Source organism: Pelophylax lessonae (assembly GCF_965119305.1).
Source record: "Pelophylax lessonae genome assembly, chromosome: 6".
Classification (NCBI taxonomy): domain Eukaryota; kingdom Metazoa; phylum Chordata; class Amphibia; order Anura; family Ranidae; genus Pelophylax; species Pelophylax lessonae.
In genome coordinates, this window is record NC_138773.1 from 255,249,064 (window position 1) to 255,262,113 (window position 13,050).

At 40.1% G+C, this 13,050-nt stretch overlaps 1 protein-coding gene across 1 annotated transcript in view; it reads right to left on the reverse strand.

Annotated features, from left to right (window-relative positions):
• Positions 1-11,915, reverse strand: part of KLHL23 (kelch like family member 23) — a 29,950-nt gene extending 18,035 nt beyond the window's left edge. Inside the window, exons 1-2 of the mRNA XM_082260200.1 lie at positions 11,789-11,915; positions 9,522-10,736 (exon numbers count right to left, since the gene is read on the reverse strand). Coding sequence (XP_082116326.1) covers positions 9,522-10,734 — 1,213 coding nt within the window. The 5' untranslated portion in view covers positions 10,735-10,736; positions 11,789-11,915. The remainder of the gene's footprint in view (positions 1-9,521; positions 10,737-11,788) is intronic.
• Between the last annotated feature and the right edge of the window lie 1,135 nt (positions 11,916-13,050).

The following is a 13,050-nucleotide window of genomic DNA, read 5'->3' on the forward strand; positions in this document are numbered from 1 at the left end:
TTTTTTTACTTTTTTTATTAGCCCACTGCAGTGTGCAAAAACAACACCAAAGTGAACCAAAAAGTGAATGTGAACACACTCTAAAAAAAATTGCAATAGAGTGTGTCCCCTGCAGAGCATGGACCCCTCCCTGGCCTCCCAGGGTGCAAGACTCCTGAAGGGGGCAAAGTATACTCAGATCCACCTAGCCCAAAGAGCTGGCAGACCTTGCTCTTCATGATTAGCCAAGGCCAACCAATTGGTACTGAAGAGGAATTCACCAAGCCAGGAAAGAATGGAAAGTATATATTAAAAAAATCCTGCGCTTATCCCTCTACCTCTCGAAAAAAGTAAGCCAATCAATCAAAAAATGTATAATCACTAGAGAAGCTGCAACCAAATTAGTTCGAACACAAGACTTATTGGATCATTTAATTAAGAAAGTTGGTGCGCTACTCACACAAAAAACTAATTGACACAACTCTTTTACATAAATACAACAAATTCAAGTAAATATCCCAATTTGATACCCTCTTTTCCCAGCCGAAGCCTGTTTCGGGGAAACGCGTTGGTCGGAGCCATATTTGTGAAGTCATTCCACTTGAGCAGGCTGATGCTGACCGCTGCCGTGTGTGTTATTGCGTGCTAATCTGCCTAATCGTAAGTGTAATCTGTGTTTTTTTAATAAATACTTTTTTTCAATACTGAGCACTTTTAGTGCCGGTTCACACTTATGCGCTTGTGCTTGCAATGCGAATTTGCAGTGCGAGTTTCCCTTGTGTTTTTCAATAGTACCAGCGCGATTGTAATGAAAATTTTATTGCGTTGATTATGTTAATTAAGCTCAGGAGGGGTGGAGCTGAGGGGAAAATCAAACAAAAAATAAAAATTCGCACATAAGAATTCGCACATATCTGAACTGATAATGCGAGTCCAGACCGATTTACATTGATGTCTATGGAGACTAAATTCGCAACGCAACTCTGTAAACTCGCACAAGACCCTTTTTATCATCGCATCACATTCGCATCTGGATCGCAACGCATAGATGTGAACGAGCGTCACGAATTCAATGAATTTTGTAAATGCATGCGATTGGAGACTATTTAGAACGCATCGCATTCGCAGTACAAGCGCATAAGTGTGAACCGGCACTTACCCCCTTCCTACCCAAACTCAATTTGCAGCTTTCAGCGCTCTCACACTTTGAATGAGAATTACTCAGTCAGGCAACACTTTACCCAAATGAAATTTTTATAATTTTTTTTCACACAAATAGGGCTTTCTTTTTGTGGCATTTATTCACCACAGGGGTTTTTATTTTTTGCGCTACAAATGAAAAATCCCGAAATTGTGAACAAAAAATGTGTTTTTCTTTTTTTTTCAGTTTATGTTATAAGGTTTTGCAGAATAAGTAATTTCTGTTAATAAATTTTGACCAAAATTTATACTTCATTATTTCTTTGGTAAAAACAATCCAAATCAGTGTATAATTTTGGTCTGTGTGAAAGTTATAGAGTCCACAAGCTATAGTACCAATCATTGAAAATTGATTACACCTAAAGGACTGACGGCATCTCATTTCTTAAGGCCCTAACATGTCAGGACAGTACAAATATTCCCCAAATTACCCTTTTTTTGGAAAGTAGACAGTCCAAGGTATTTAGTAAGAAGCATGACAAGTTTTTTAAAGTTGTAATTTTTTCCAAAATTTCACACCTAAAACAGTAGGCGATCCACCTTGATTCAATTGAGAAAATGACCTCAACTTTCATTAGAAAATAATGCTTTCTTGTTTCAAGAACATAAACATAAAATATTCACTGACCTTGCATATCCACTGTTTTAGAACAAATAGACATACAGCAACAAAATTTTCCATAAATGGGGATACCTTTTCAGACTAATCACTTAACCACTTCAGCCACAGAAGGTTTAACCCTCTTAATGACCAAGCCATTTTTTTGCAATACGGCACTGCGTTATTTTTAACTGGCAATTGCGCCGACGTGTGCAACGCTGTAACCAAATAAAAATGATGTCATTTTTTTCCCCACAAATAGAGCTTTTTTTGGTGGTATTTGATCACCTCAGAGGTTTTTATTTTTTTGTGCTATGAACAAAAAAGTCCAACAATTTTGAAAAAAAACCTAAATTTTTTACTTTATGCTATAAATCACATCCAACAAAAAATGTAAAAAATCGAATTTATTCATAAATTTAGGTCAATATGTATTTTTCTACATATTTTTGGTAAAAAAAATAACTAAGTGTTTATTGAATGGTTTGCACAAAAGTTAAAGCATCTACAAACTTTGGGATATTTTTATGGAATCTTTTTTTTTTTTACTAGTAATGATGACGATCAGCGATTTTTAGCAGGACTGCAACATTGCGACGGACAAATTGGACACCTAACTGATACTTTTGACACTTTTTCGGGGACCAGTGGCACTTATACAGTGATCAGTGCTAAAAAAAAAATGTACTGTCACTGTACTAATGACAATGGCAGGAAAGGGGTTAACTTTAGGGGCGATCAAAGGGTTAAGTGTGCTCCTAGGAAGTGCTTTCTAACTGTGTGTGGGGTGGCTTAACTGGAGGAAGACTGAGATCTGTGTTTATGCATAGGCAGACCGCAGTACTGCCTCTCCTTTGAATGATCGGTGATTGTGAGCAGGAAGCTTTTTTAATGTATGCTATGTTTCTTCTGCAATAATACAGAGACAGCTTAGTGTGCCTTCCCAGTACACTTTGGCTGTACCAGAATGACTGACTCCCATGCAACCACATGCCACCCAACACCCAGGAAGAAGAGGACAGCGGCCGGCGAAGGATGTAACCGCCGCATCACTGGAAGGTGGAGATCAGTATACATTCAAGGCATTGTCACTATTACTGGTTTTGACTCTCAGCTGAACTATCCATCCATCAAATGGCTGGTGTCATAGCTGATCACATGTGCACCACCATGGCACCATGCAGATCAAACAGAGGCTAAGATGGCAGCTTCCTTGCCCGTAAAAGATAGGAGGGGTTGGTTTCGTTTTAAAAAGGTGATGACTGGGGTATGGCTTTAATTTGCTAGTCAAATACATCTAAATCTGCAAGTGCATCTAACACTACCCTCTTCCCAGGTTGATAATGCTGCAGTCCAATGTTGTCTCCATTGCTCCTGTATCCAGAGTGGAGCCACCCTAAGACAGGAAGTGTGTTACTGCACAGACCAACAGGTGAAAATAGAGGAAAAATAGGAAACTAATCAAAAACTCTTTGGGTTTAATACCACTATCATTGAGTCTTCAACCATAACAATATTTTTTTATTTTGTCTTCATGTAAACTTAACTTTTTATCAACATATGTCAACAGCATCTTCCTTTTTTTCTCTTTAAAATCATAACGACCAGGAACCTCTGCTTATTGGCTTGGATCAATTACTTCTCCAATCTTGTGGGTATAAATACACAGTTCCATTACTAGAGAGATAACTCTAGAGATTTTCTTATTCCATGGTTACAGCCAGCCAGATATTGAGCTATATATTGAATATTTCATACTTACTGTTCTGTTTGTACTTTGTTTATTACATATATAATGCCAAGCTGTCGAATTGCCAGCTGTTTGGTACCTGTGATTTTATGTATAGTTGGACAGCTACTCCTCTTCACTTTTTTAGAAACTGAACAACTTGGATTAACTATATCTACCTACATGGCATGTCCTTTCCCTCTAAATCAATGATCTCCAAACTACGGCCCTCCAGCTGTTGCTGAACTACAAGTCCAATGAGGCATTGTAAAACTCTGACATTCACAGACATGACTAGGCATGATGGGAATTGTAGTTCCTGAACAACTGGAGGGCCATAGCTTGGAGACCGCTGATCTAAATGAATGTAGCTATAGCTTTAATCCAGGCATGTCCAACCTGCGGCCCAGAACCCCAGGCAATGCGGCCCACTGCCCCCTGACAATTTTTATTTTGCTGGGGAGGAAGGAAGTTGGGTCGGGGGCACAGCCACAGCCGCTTCCAACTAACTGTAAGCAGAGGCTGCCTCGGAGGGGGGGGGGGGGGGATGTGAGCATGTGCAGTGTTTCTGACTCCTACCACCATGACCACTTCAAATCACTGAAGTGGTCATGGTGGTTAGAGTGTTCCTTTATTATCGCTCAGAAGAAGTAAACCTCTGTATACTGATTCCATTTCATTTGATCATCCTCTAGTTGTGTTAAATTAGTGCGGGGGGTGCGGCCGCGCGGGAAGGGTGCGGCGGCATTTTATTACTTATATACCTTAACTATGGTATATATTTTATATGCGGCACAAGAAAATTTCTCTACACTCAATGTGGCCCAGAGAAGCCAAAAGGTTGGACAGCCATGCTTTAATCTATCCATAAATGTAGCAAACCTGAAGAGCCTACATTTCTAAAGTTGGACAAATATCAAGTTGTGGGTAGCCCTGTCTGTCATTAATATGCGGCCTGACAAAAGTTGATTTAATAATTGACATCCGGGTGGAAAATTACTGACTGCATCATGTAAGTCACCATTCATGAAATCAGGCAGCCATGGGTGTTCTGGCTGCCTGAATACAATAGCCGGCAGCAGAGATTCCTCCATCTATGCAGTTTAGTGTGACTGGGGGGGAGTTGATTGATTTTTCCATGTTCGGCCCACAGGCTGAACAAGAGAAATCTAACCCTATATGGCTATTTTACCACTACAAGACATGATGCAAACAGCAAGATTCATATGGTTTATATTATCTCTGTTAGGCCTCTTGCACACTGCAGCTTAAAAAAGCTCAGTACAGCTTTTTTTTTTTTTTCTGAGCTAAAATACAGCCTATTCATTGTGATGTGCCCATGCACACAGGCGCGTAAATGGGCGCCGTGTATTCTTCAGTAAGAACAAAATAGAAAAATCTTCATTTTTGGACAGTGATTTACACCTAATGCGCGGAAATACGCACAAATAAACGCACACGAACATACTGTTGATCTGAAAAATGCAAATTTGCATATTTTACAAAAACACGAGAATACATTTGCGTGAAAAGACGCAAATTCGCACAAACGCATATATGCGAAAATGCGTGCATTTCAATAAGACAAATTTACGGCTGAAAAAGGAGATGCTCAAACAGAAGTATCGTGTGTAAGAGGACTTAATGTTTATTTTAGGCCAGCCAGACTGTTAGTAATTCAATTTTATCTACATGTATTCATAAATATACAAGATCTATTCCATGAGACTAATATTCCTGGTATATGTAAAATAATACAAACCTCATAAATTGTATTATCATACCTGCTGGCATGGTATTCTATTCTTGTGCTATATGACACATATTATAATATGGGAATCAGTCATTTCTGACCATTAGTAAGGGTGGCCATAAATGGGCAGATAATCAAAAGCTATCCTTCCAATTTGAACATCACTTGCTGCGATTGGACGCTTTCTAATATCAAGCTCTATTGGCCTTTAGAGGCATATTATAACAAAATTACTGATTTTATTAATGAACAAAGATGATCAGTCTCTTTAGGAAAACTCTAAGCAGGTGGTCCTGATCCATCTCTTTATATGGGGAAGAGTGAAAGATCGAAGTACCTTACATGCACAATGGCTATCGTTGGCTGGTTTAGGTGGAACCTGGCACTCCAGTGACCAATTCAAGGATGAGCAGATAGATTCCAGCATGTTCCACGGAAGATATATCTGTCTATGGACAGTCTAACCTGTAGCTAACCACTGTTATATAGTAGTAGTTGTAATGATGATTTCCACAACAGAGGAAACTAAACACTTACCTTCCTAGACACTCTTTGGCTGGGTACACAAAAATGGAAATTTGGCCAGTTCCGCAGGGACCAGATGAGTTATAATCTGTATGTAATTGTCGGGCATGGGTTGGGACTTTAAAGGTACAGTTTCAAAACCAATAAATGTGATATGACAATATATCAAATATCTTAAAAATATTTATTTATTACACATAGTACCAAAGAAAAAAGATCCAAAGACAGAGGGGCAAATCAGGAAGTACCGCTGGGCCAGAAGAAGCGGTTCACACCGCGAAACATGTAGGGTAGTGGGTAGTGGTTCAACTAGAGAATTACACGATTGCCACCGTTTTTTTTTGGCCCAGCGGTACTTCCTGGTGACTCCACTTACTATATGAGGAACATGATTCTGCTTGATATTTTATACCCAGTTGTATTTTCTGTATATATGATTTGTCCCTCTGTCTTTGGGTCTTTTTTCTTTGGTAATATATGTAATAAATATACCGTATATACTCGAGTATAAGCCGAGTTTTTCAGCACATTTTTTTGTGCTGAAAACATCCCCCTCGGCTTATGCTCGAGTCAAGGAAAAAAAAAAAGTCCCTGGCCGCTCCGACGGGCTTAAGCTTTAAAAATGGCGCCGTCCGTCGCATTTATGTCACCGCGCACGCGCCGCCGCCGCTCGGGAGAGGCCAGGAATAGCCGAAAGTATAAGAGGGGCAGCGGCGCGTGCGCAATGACGTGCCATTTTTAAAATGAAGGCGCCTCTGGAACAGGTAAGTGAAACAGCTGCGCTACCTGCCATTATGCAGGACTGCAGGCACACTACAAGGGATGCAGTGCTGCGGGCATGGTCCACCTGTACCATGCCCACAGCACTGCATCTCCTGTAGTATGCCCACAACCCCGGATCCTCTTGTACCATGCCAGTACCCCGCATTCTCCTGCACCATGCCAGTACCCTGCATTCTCCTGCACCATGCCAGTACCCTGCATTCTCCTGCACCATGCCAGTACCCTGCATTCTCCTGCACCATGCCAGTACCCTGCATTCTCCTGTACCATGCCAGTACCCTGCATTCTCCTGCACCATGCCAGTCACCCTGCATTCTCCTGTACCATGCCCGCCGCCCTGCATTCTCACCCTAGGCTTATAATCGAGTCAATGATTTTTCCCATCTTTTTGTGGTAAAAGTAGGGGCCTCGGCTTATACTCGGGTCGGCTTATACTCGAGTATATACGGTATATATTTTTAATATATTTGATATATTGTCATATCACATTTATTGGTTTTGAAACGGTACCTTTAAAGTCCCAACCCATGCCCCACAATTCCAATTCCCTTCGATTCATTAGGGATGTGGTACCTGTAATTTACTATTATTTTTCTCTATAATGAGCCAATAACCTCTTCATAATCTGTATGTAGCTCTCTGTTGGACAGAAGCAGATCATTAGATCAGCCTCTGTCGAAGAGTCCTGCTGTAAAACTTTGTTTGATCAGCAGCTTTCAGCCAATCGACTGCAGCACTGATCAGTGTATTCTGACAGCAGGGAGTCCCTACTGTCAGAATGCAATAGCACAGTGAGTGGGGATTCCTGAATCCACCTTGCTTGTGTGGATAAAGGAACCTCCCCAGTGGTTGAAAAAAAAAAAAAAAAACGATGTGTACCCAGCTTTAGACTATGGGTGCTGAAAAGGTTTGTACAAGGGATTAAGACAGGAAAAACTTACTATGTACAAAGTCTATGAATTCACTGCCCTGCATTATAATATGGAAAGTTATTCTTTAAAATATCAAAACAATTAAATTAAAATCATGTTCATTAAATATGTATTGACAAAGACAATCTATCAGCACAATACAGTACATTACATTTTACACTTTGACATAGGAGCAAGGCGGCACCCAAAACTATTTAAAAAGTTACAGTGAGCCTTGTAAAATAGTAATATTGGGTACCATATTTTTCCAAAAGGCTTCTAAGCACTGCCTGCCCATTACTGGGCCAGTGCATTGTACACCTCTTCCAGTACTCTATATCTTCTCATAAGGGGGTGACAACTACTCAGTGGAAGGAGAAGGAAGCAAGGGCTGTATCACTATTTGGTGTTGGCCAGCCTGATGCAGACCCCAGACTAGCCCAGGAGCTTTGACAAAAATTGCAATCATATTTCCTATTTTGCAATGTCCATTGTAAATATTTCAAGCTTGAAAGTTATGTATCCTTTAAATATTGGCCCTGGCAACCCCTCTTCTCTCAGATTTCCATTTATCTGTCTTTCATGGAGATCTTTGCTCTGCAGCCACTGGCAACCTCACAGCCTGTCCATGAAAAGTCTCCTGGCCAGGCTCATTTTCCTTCCATAAAAAATGGCCAATCATTTCTAAAAGTGGAAGACCTTCCTACAAGAATGAAGTGAAATTTTTTAAGTGGTCTGAACAATTACCCAACTGATCCCAGTATGTTTAATATCACACTAACAAAGCTACAGATGTGATTTCTGTCAACCACTTCTGCCCTGCCTTCCTTTTCCATTTAAGCACCTAGTGCAGAAATGTCAACTGTCGGCCAGATTTAAAATTTCAGCTAATGGGTAGAGGATGACGAGGATGAACGATCAGGAGCTCACAAAGGTAGAGATAAAAAATAACTGCCTTACGTAAAGGCCAGAGATAGTAACTAAGTAGAACTACTTCACTACTGTACTTAAGTACAGAAAGGCGGTATCTGTACTTTCCTTGAGTAGAATTTTTTTCTCCTACTTCCACTTTTACTTCACTACATTTTTTCAATGATTTCAATACTTGTACTCCAATATTTTTTTTTTGTGCTGCATAGTTACTCGTTACAATTATAAAAATTACCACTGCCAGAACAGTAGATGGCAGGTTTCATGAAGCTCAAAACATGTGTATTATCAGTGCATACGAAAATAAAAGCTACTGTATCTATAAATAAAAGCTGCATTTTAAATAATAAAAAAAAATATGATGTTCACACTTTTGACTTCTTTCTTTAATAACTAAATAACACAGTACTTGTACTTTTACTTTCAGTACTTGAGTAGCAATTTTTTTTCAAAACTACTGGTACTTTTACTTTCAGTACTTGAGTAGCAAAATTAAAAAAAAAAACTACTTGCAATACTTAAGTACAAAAAATGTTGAATACTTTAGTACTTCTACTCAAGTCACTTTTTGATCGAGCACTTCCACTTCTTCTCAAGTCACTTTTTGATCGAGCACTTGTACTTTTACTCAAGTATGGGTTTCAAGTACTTTATACAACTGTGCGTAAAGCATAGAAGGACACTTTTTGCATTTGCCGTACAGTTGTGCTCATACGTTTAATTTGGCAGAATTTATGATTTCTTGGCCATTTTTCAGAGAATATAAATAACACAAAAACTTTTCTTTCACTCATGGTTAGTGTTTGGCTGAAGCCATTTATTATCAATTAACTGTGTTTACTCTTTTTAAATCATAATGACAACAGAAACTGCCCAAATGACCCTGATCAAAAGTTTACATACCCCAGTTCTTAATACCGTGTATTTAGTTATCATTCATATTCTCGGAAAAATGGCCAAGAAAACATAAATTCTGCCAGGGTTTGTAAACCTTTGAGCACAACTGTATGTTAGTTTGATTATATTGTTTTATGCATATTTGAAAAGTTTCAAATTCTGAAACAAAGTCTAAACGCAAGCTCTCGGGACAAACGGTCATATATGACTTACCTTTTAACATGTTGGCAATAGGGAACCAAAGTTTTTTAAGTGGATCATAAAACTCAGCTTCCTGTGCTGGAGCCCCTTTTCTATACCCACCCAGAGCATACACACAGCCAGCCAGGGTGACAGAGCAGTGATAGTACCTCGCATTGATCATGGGGCAGCCTTCTGTCCATTCATCTGTCTCTGTATTATAAATCCACACAGTGTTTAGAGCTTCTATATTATCAGTCCTATACCCCCCAGTAATATAAATAAGAGGTCCCAGGTTGGTGGCACTGTAGCTTTCTCTTGTATGATCTGGCATATCTGCCCCTTGAGCCCAGTTGTTGCGTTCTGGATCCCACAAGTGTACCTCGGACAAGGGATGCCAATAATAACCCCCAACCACACACATATTTGCAGCAGATCGCTTAGACACTTCCTGTGGTTGCCTTCTAACAGCATAATACAGTAAAGATTGTATCTTGTTTTCTGTAAGTAAATGTTTCTTGTGCAACTCCAAAGAGGACCTGAGATAGCTGTCATCAATGTCAATGTTGATGCATTTGAGTAGGTCATATATATGTTCTACACGTTTCCTGCAATCATGCCCAATCCACCTCACTAAAGGCTGCAAAAGTACCTCCTCTGTCCAGACATTGAGGTTCTTCTGGGAAAGGATGTACAAGAGTTTTTCAAAAGAGATGTCCAAAAATTCTTCCTGAGTCCAAACCTCTTGGAATCTAGACACAATGATCCTTCTTGATTCCTTCTCTAAGGAGGGGCAGATGTGAAATTCTGCAAAGGAATGCATGCCCAAACAGTTGTCCACATCCAAATGTCTCACCAAGAACTGTTCAGAGGCTTCCTTGACAGAGACAAAGTGGAGCTGATCAGCAGCTTGTAGTAGACCTTGGACATTCTTGGCTGTGATCCTGATCTGAGCAGTGTAAGTATAGTTCAGTAGTGCCTCTAAAATGTTGTCATCAATCCCTGAGATCTTGATCTGGCTGTTGGACTTTTCCTTCATGTCAGCTGTGAACATCACCTTGAAGTATTGACTACAAGCAGCCAGGGCAGCCTTGTGGCAATGGAAAACCTTCCCAGAGGAGCTCAGCAAGGTGACGTCTGTGAAGAGACCCTCTTTGTAAAACATTCTAAAGGATTCCAAAAAATCCACATGATGAGTTGGGTCGTTGTAGGTAAAACAATAATCTTCCGGATCCTTTTGTGACATGGCTAAAAAAAATAATTCAAATAAAGATGCACAGAATATAAAAGTAGAAAGGAAGATCCAAAGTAAAACTAAGCTACGCACACAGATGAAGCGTTAATTGCTGACATGCATGATACCTAATACCAGTGTTCAAAAAGAACAAGGTCAGATGACTGAATGAGAACCAGCATGCATTTCCCAGGACAATGATATGAATGAAACAATGTAACATCACTGTCCTAGCAAGACACAAGAAACAATGTCCTGTGTATATGGAACTGTAGAACCTCTGATCTCCTGTTTATTTAGCCTACAGAATAATCTGATTTGGCTGCAGCCTTCCAGTTTAATGGCACCCCTCTATTGGCTGCCTAATGTTGCTAAATGGTCAGGCTTCGGGCAATAGAAAATAAATATCAGTCAACAACATGCAGCCATTTGTCAGTTTCCCCAAACATTACCTCCCCTCCCGCACATGACAAAATGTCATAATAGCAGCAACCACAATGCTCTGCTATTGTGTGGATAGCCTCAGCTGCCTGTACACTGATCTTGTGGTTATGCTACTGTAAATAAAGCCTAAGGTTGTAAAATTTCATTGCAAATCCATTACCATCAGTCTTGAGAAGCCTCCTCCTATTAACTAGTGGGATTAGCAATGAGCTGTCAGCCTTGGCTAGATCTTGGAGTCCCCTCCTCCTCCACACCAAGGCACAAAGCCACCAAAACAATGGACAGCAGCATGCAATCCCTCGAAATGACAAAATCCTGCCTGTCACCTTCTGTTGCACTCAACCTGATGTGGTGCAGGATAGAGCTCAACTGTCAATCATTGACTGAAATGGATACACACATAAGTCTAGCTCTATCTGTGCACCGGTCCCAGCATGCAAATAGTCCATGTATTCTGTTATCACCCATGCCTTTGTCATACATCACTGTCATCCATTCAATGATTGCAGCATTTTTACAATCCCTCATTTGAATTGGAGCCTCCACAGCAGTGCAAGTGCCCAATTTCTGCCTGTGCATCATAAACCTGCCGGGGTAGCATCATAAGAGAGCCATTGTTTACCTGCAGCACTGTTCTTGGGATGGGAAGAGTTAATGTGCTTTCAGCTGGGATCCTGGCTGCTGTCAGTGGCTCACAGGCGGATAGCATTGGATGCAGCGCCTCCTTGTTGACCATCTTTGGCATGAGCTGCACACACAGGGATTTGGAATGGAAAAGTGTTGTTATTCCAAAGGGGAGGGAATGTCGCATCCTATTTCGGTATCCCAGCTGCTCCCCATCTACTGCGATCACACTCCATCTCTCTTCCCATGCCCACCGCCTGAGCCACTGCAAAGGTCACAAAGATCATGGCCTAGGCTAGTCTCATTCTGCCCTGCTAAGCTTATTACTATATATTATTAACAACTATTACATTTATAGTTCAAAGATATACACATTATCTACCCCCTTAATGACCAGGACATATTTTGCGATTCGGCACTGCGTTTCTTTAACGGACAATTGCACGCTCGTGTGACGCTGTACCCAAATAAAATTGATGTCTTTTTCTTCCCACAAATAGAGCTTTCTTTTGGTGTTATTTAATCACCTGAGCGATTTATTTTTTGCGCTATAAACACAAAAAGAGCGACAATTCTGAAAAAAAAACAATATTTTTCACTTTCTGCTATATAAGGCTTCATGTACATGGGACGTTGTTAAACGTCCCTTGAATGCTGTAATTTTTTTTTTTTAGGACGTTTAAAACGTCCGTTGTGTTCGCGTTTAGCGGGCGTTAGCGTTTAAAACCGTTTCTAGAGGTCAAAAAAATTATTCCCCTTTAAAATGGAAAAACGTGAGCGCTAAACGCAGGTTATCGCATTCGGTCGTGTTTGAAACGCCGGGAAACACACGTTCGAACGCAAATAATTGCTTTCCAAAAAACGGCCCTGAACTTAACTGCCTGCAAATTAATGTAAACAACCCTGTGTACATGGACAGAAAAGATAACATAGAGGAGGGTTCAGGGGCTTCTGAAAAAAACACCCAACTGCTCCTAAACGGCCATTTACAAGTTGCAGTGTACATGAACCCTAACATTCCCCAAAAAAAATTTAAAAAATCAAAATTTTTTAATATTTTAGGCCAATTTGTTTTCTGCTACATATTTTTGGTAAAAACAATTGCAATAAGCGTATTTTGATTGGTTTGCGCAAAAGTTATCGCCTCTACTAACTACGGGAAAGATTTATGTCATTTTTATTGTTTTTTTTTTTTTTTTACTAGTAATGACGGCGATCTGCGATTTTTAGCAGGACTGCGACATTGCGGTGGACAGATCG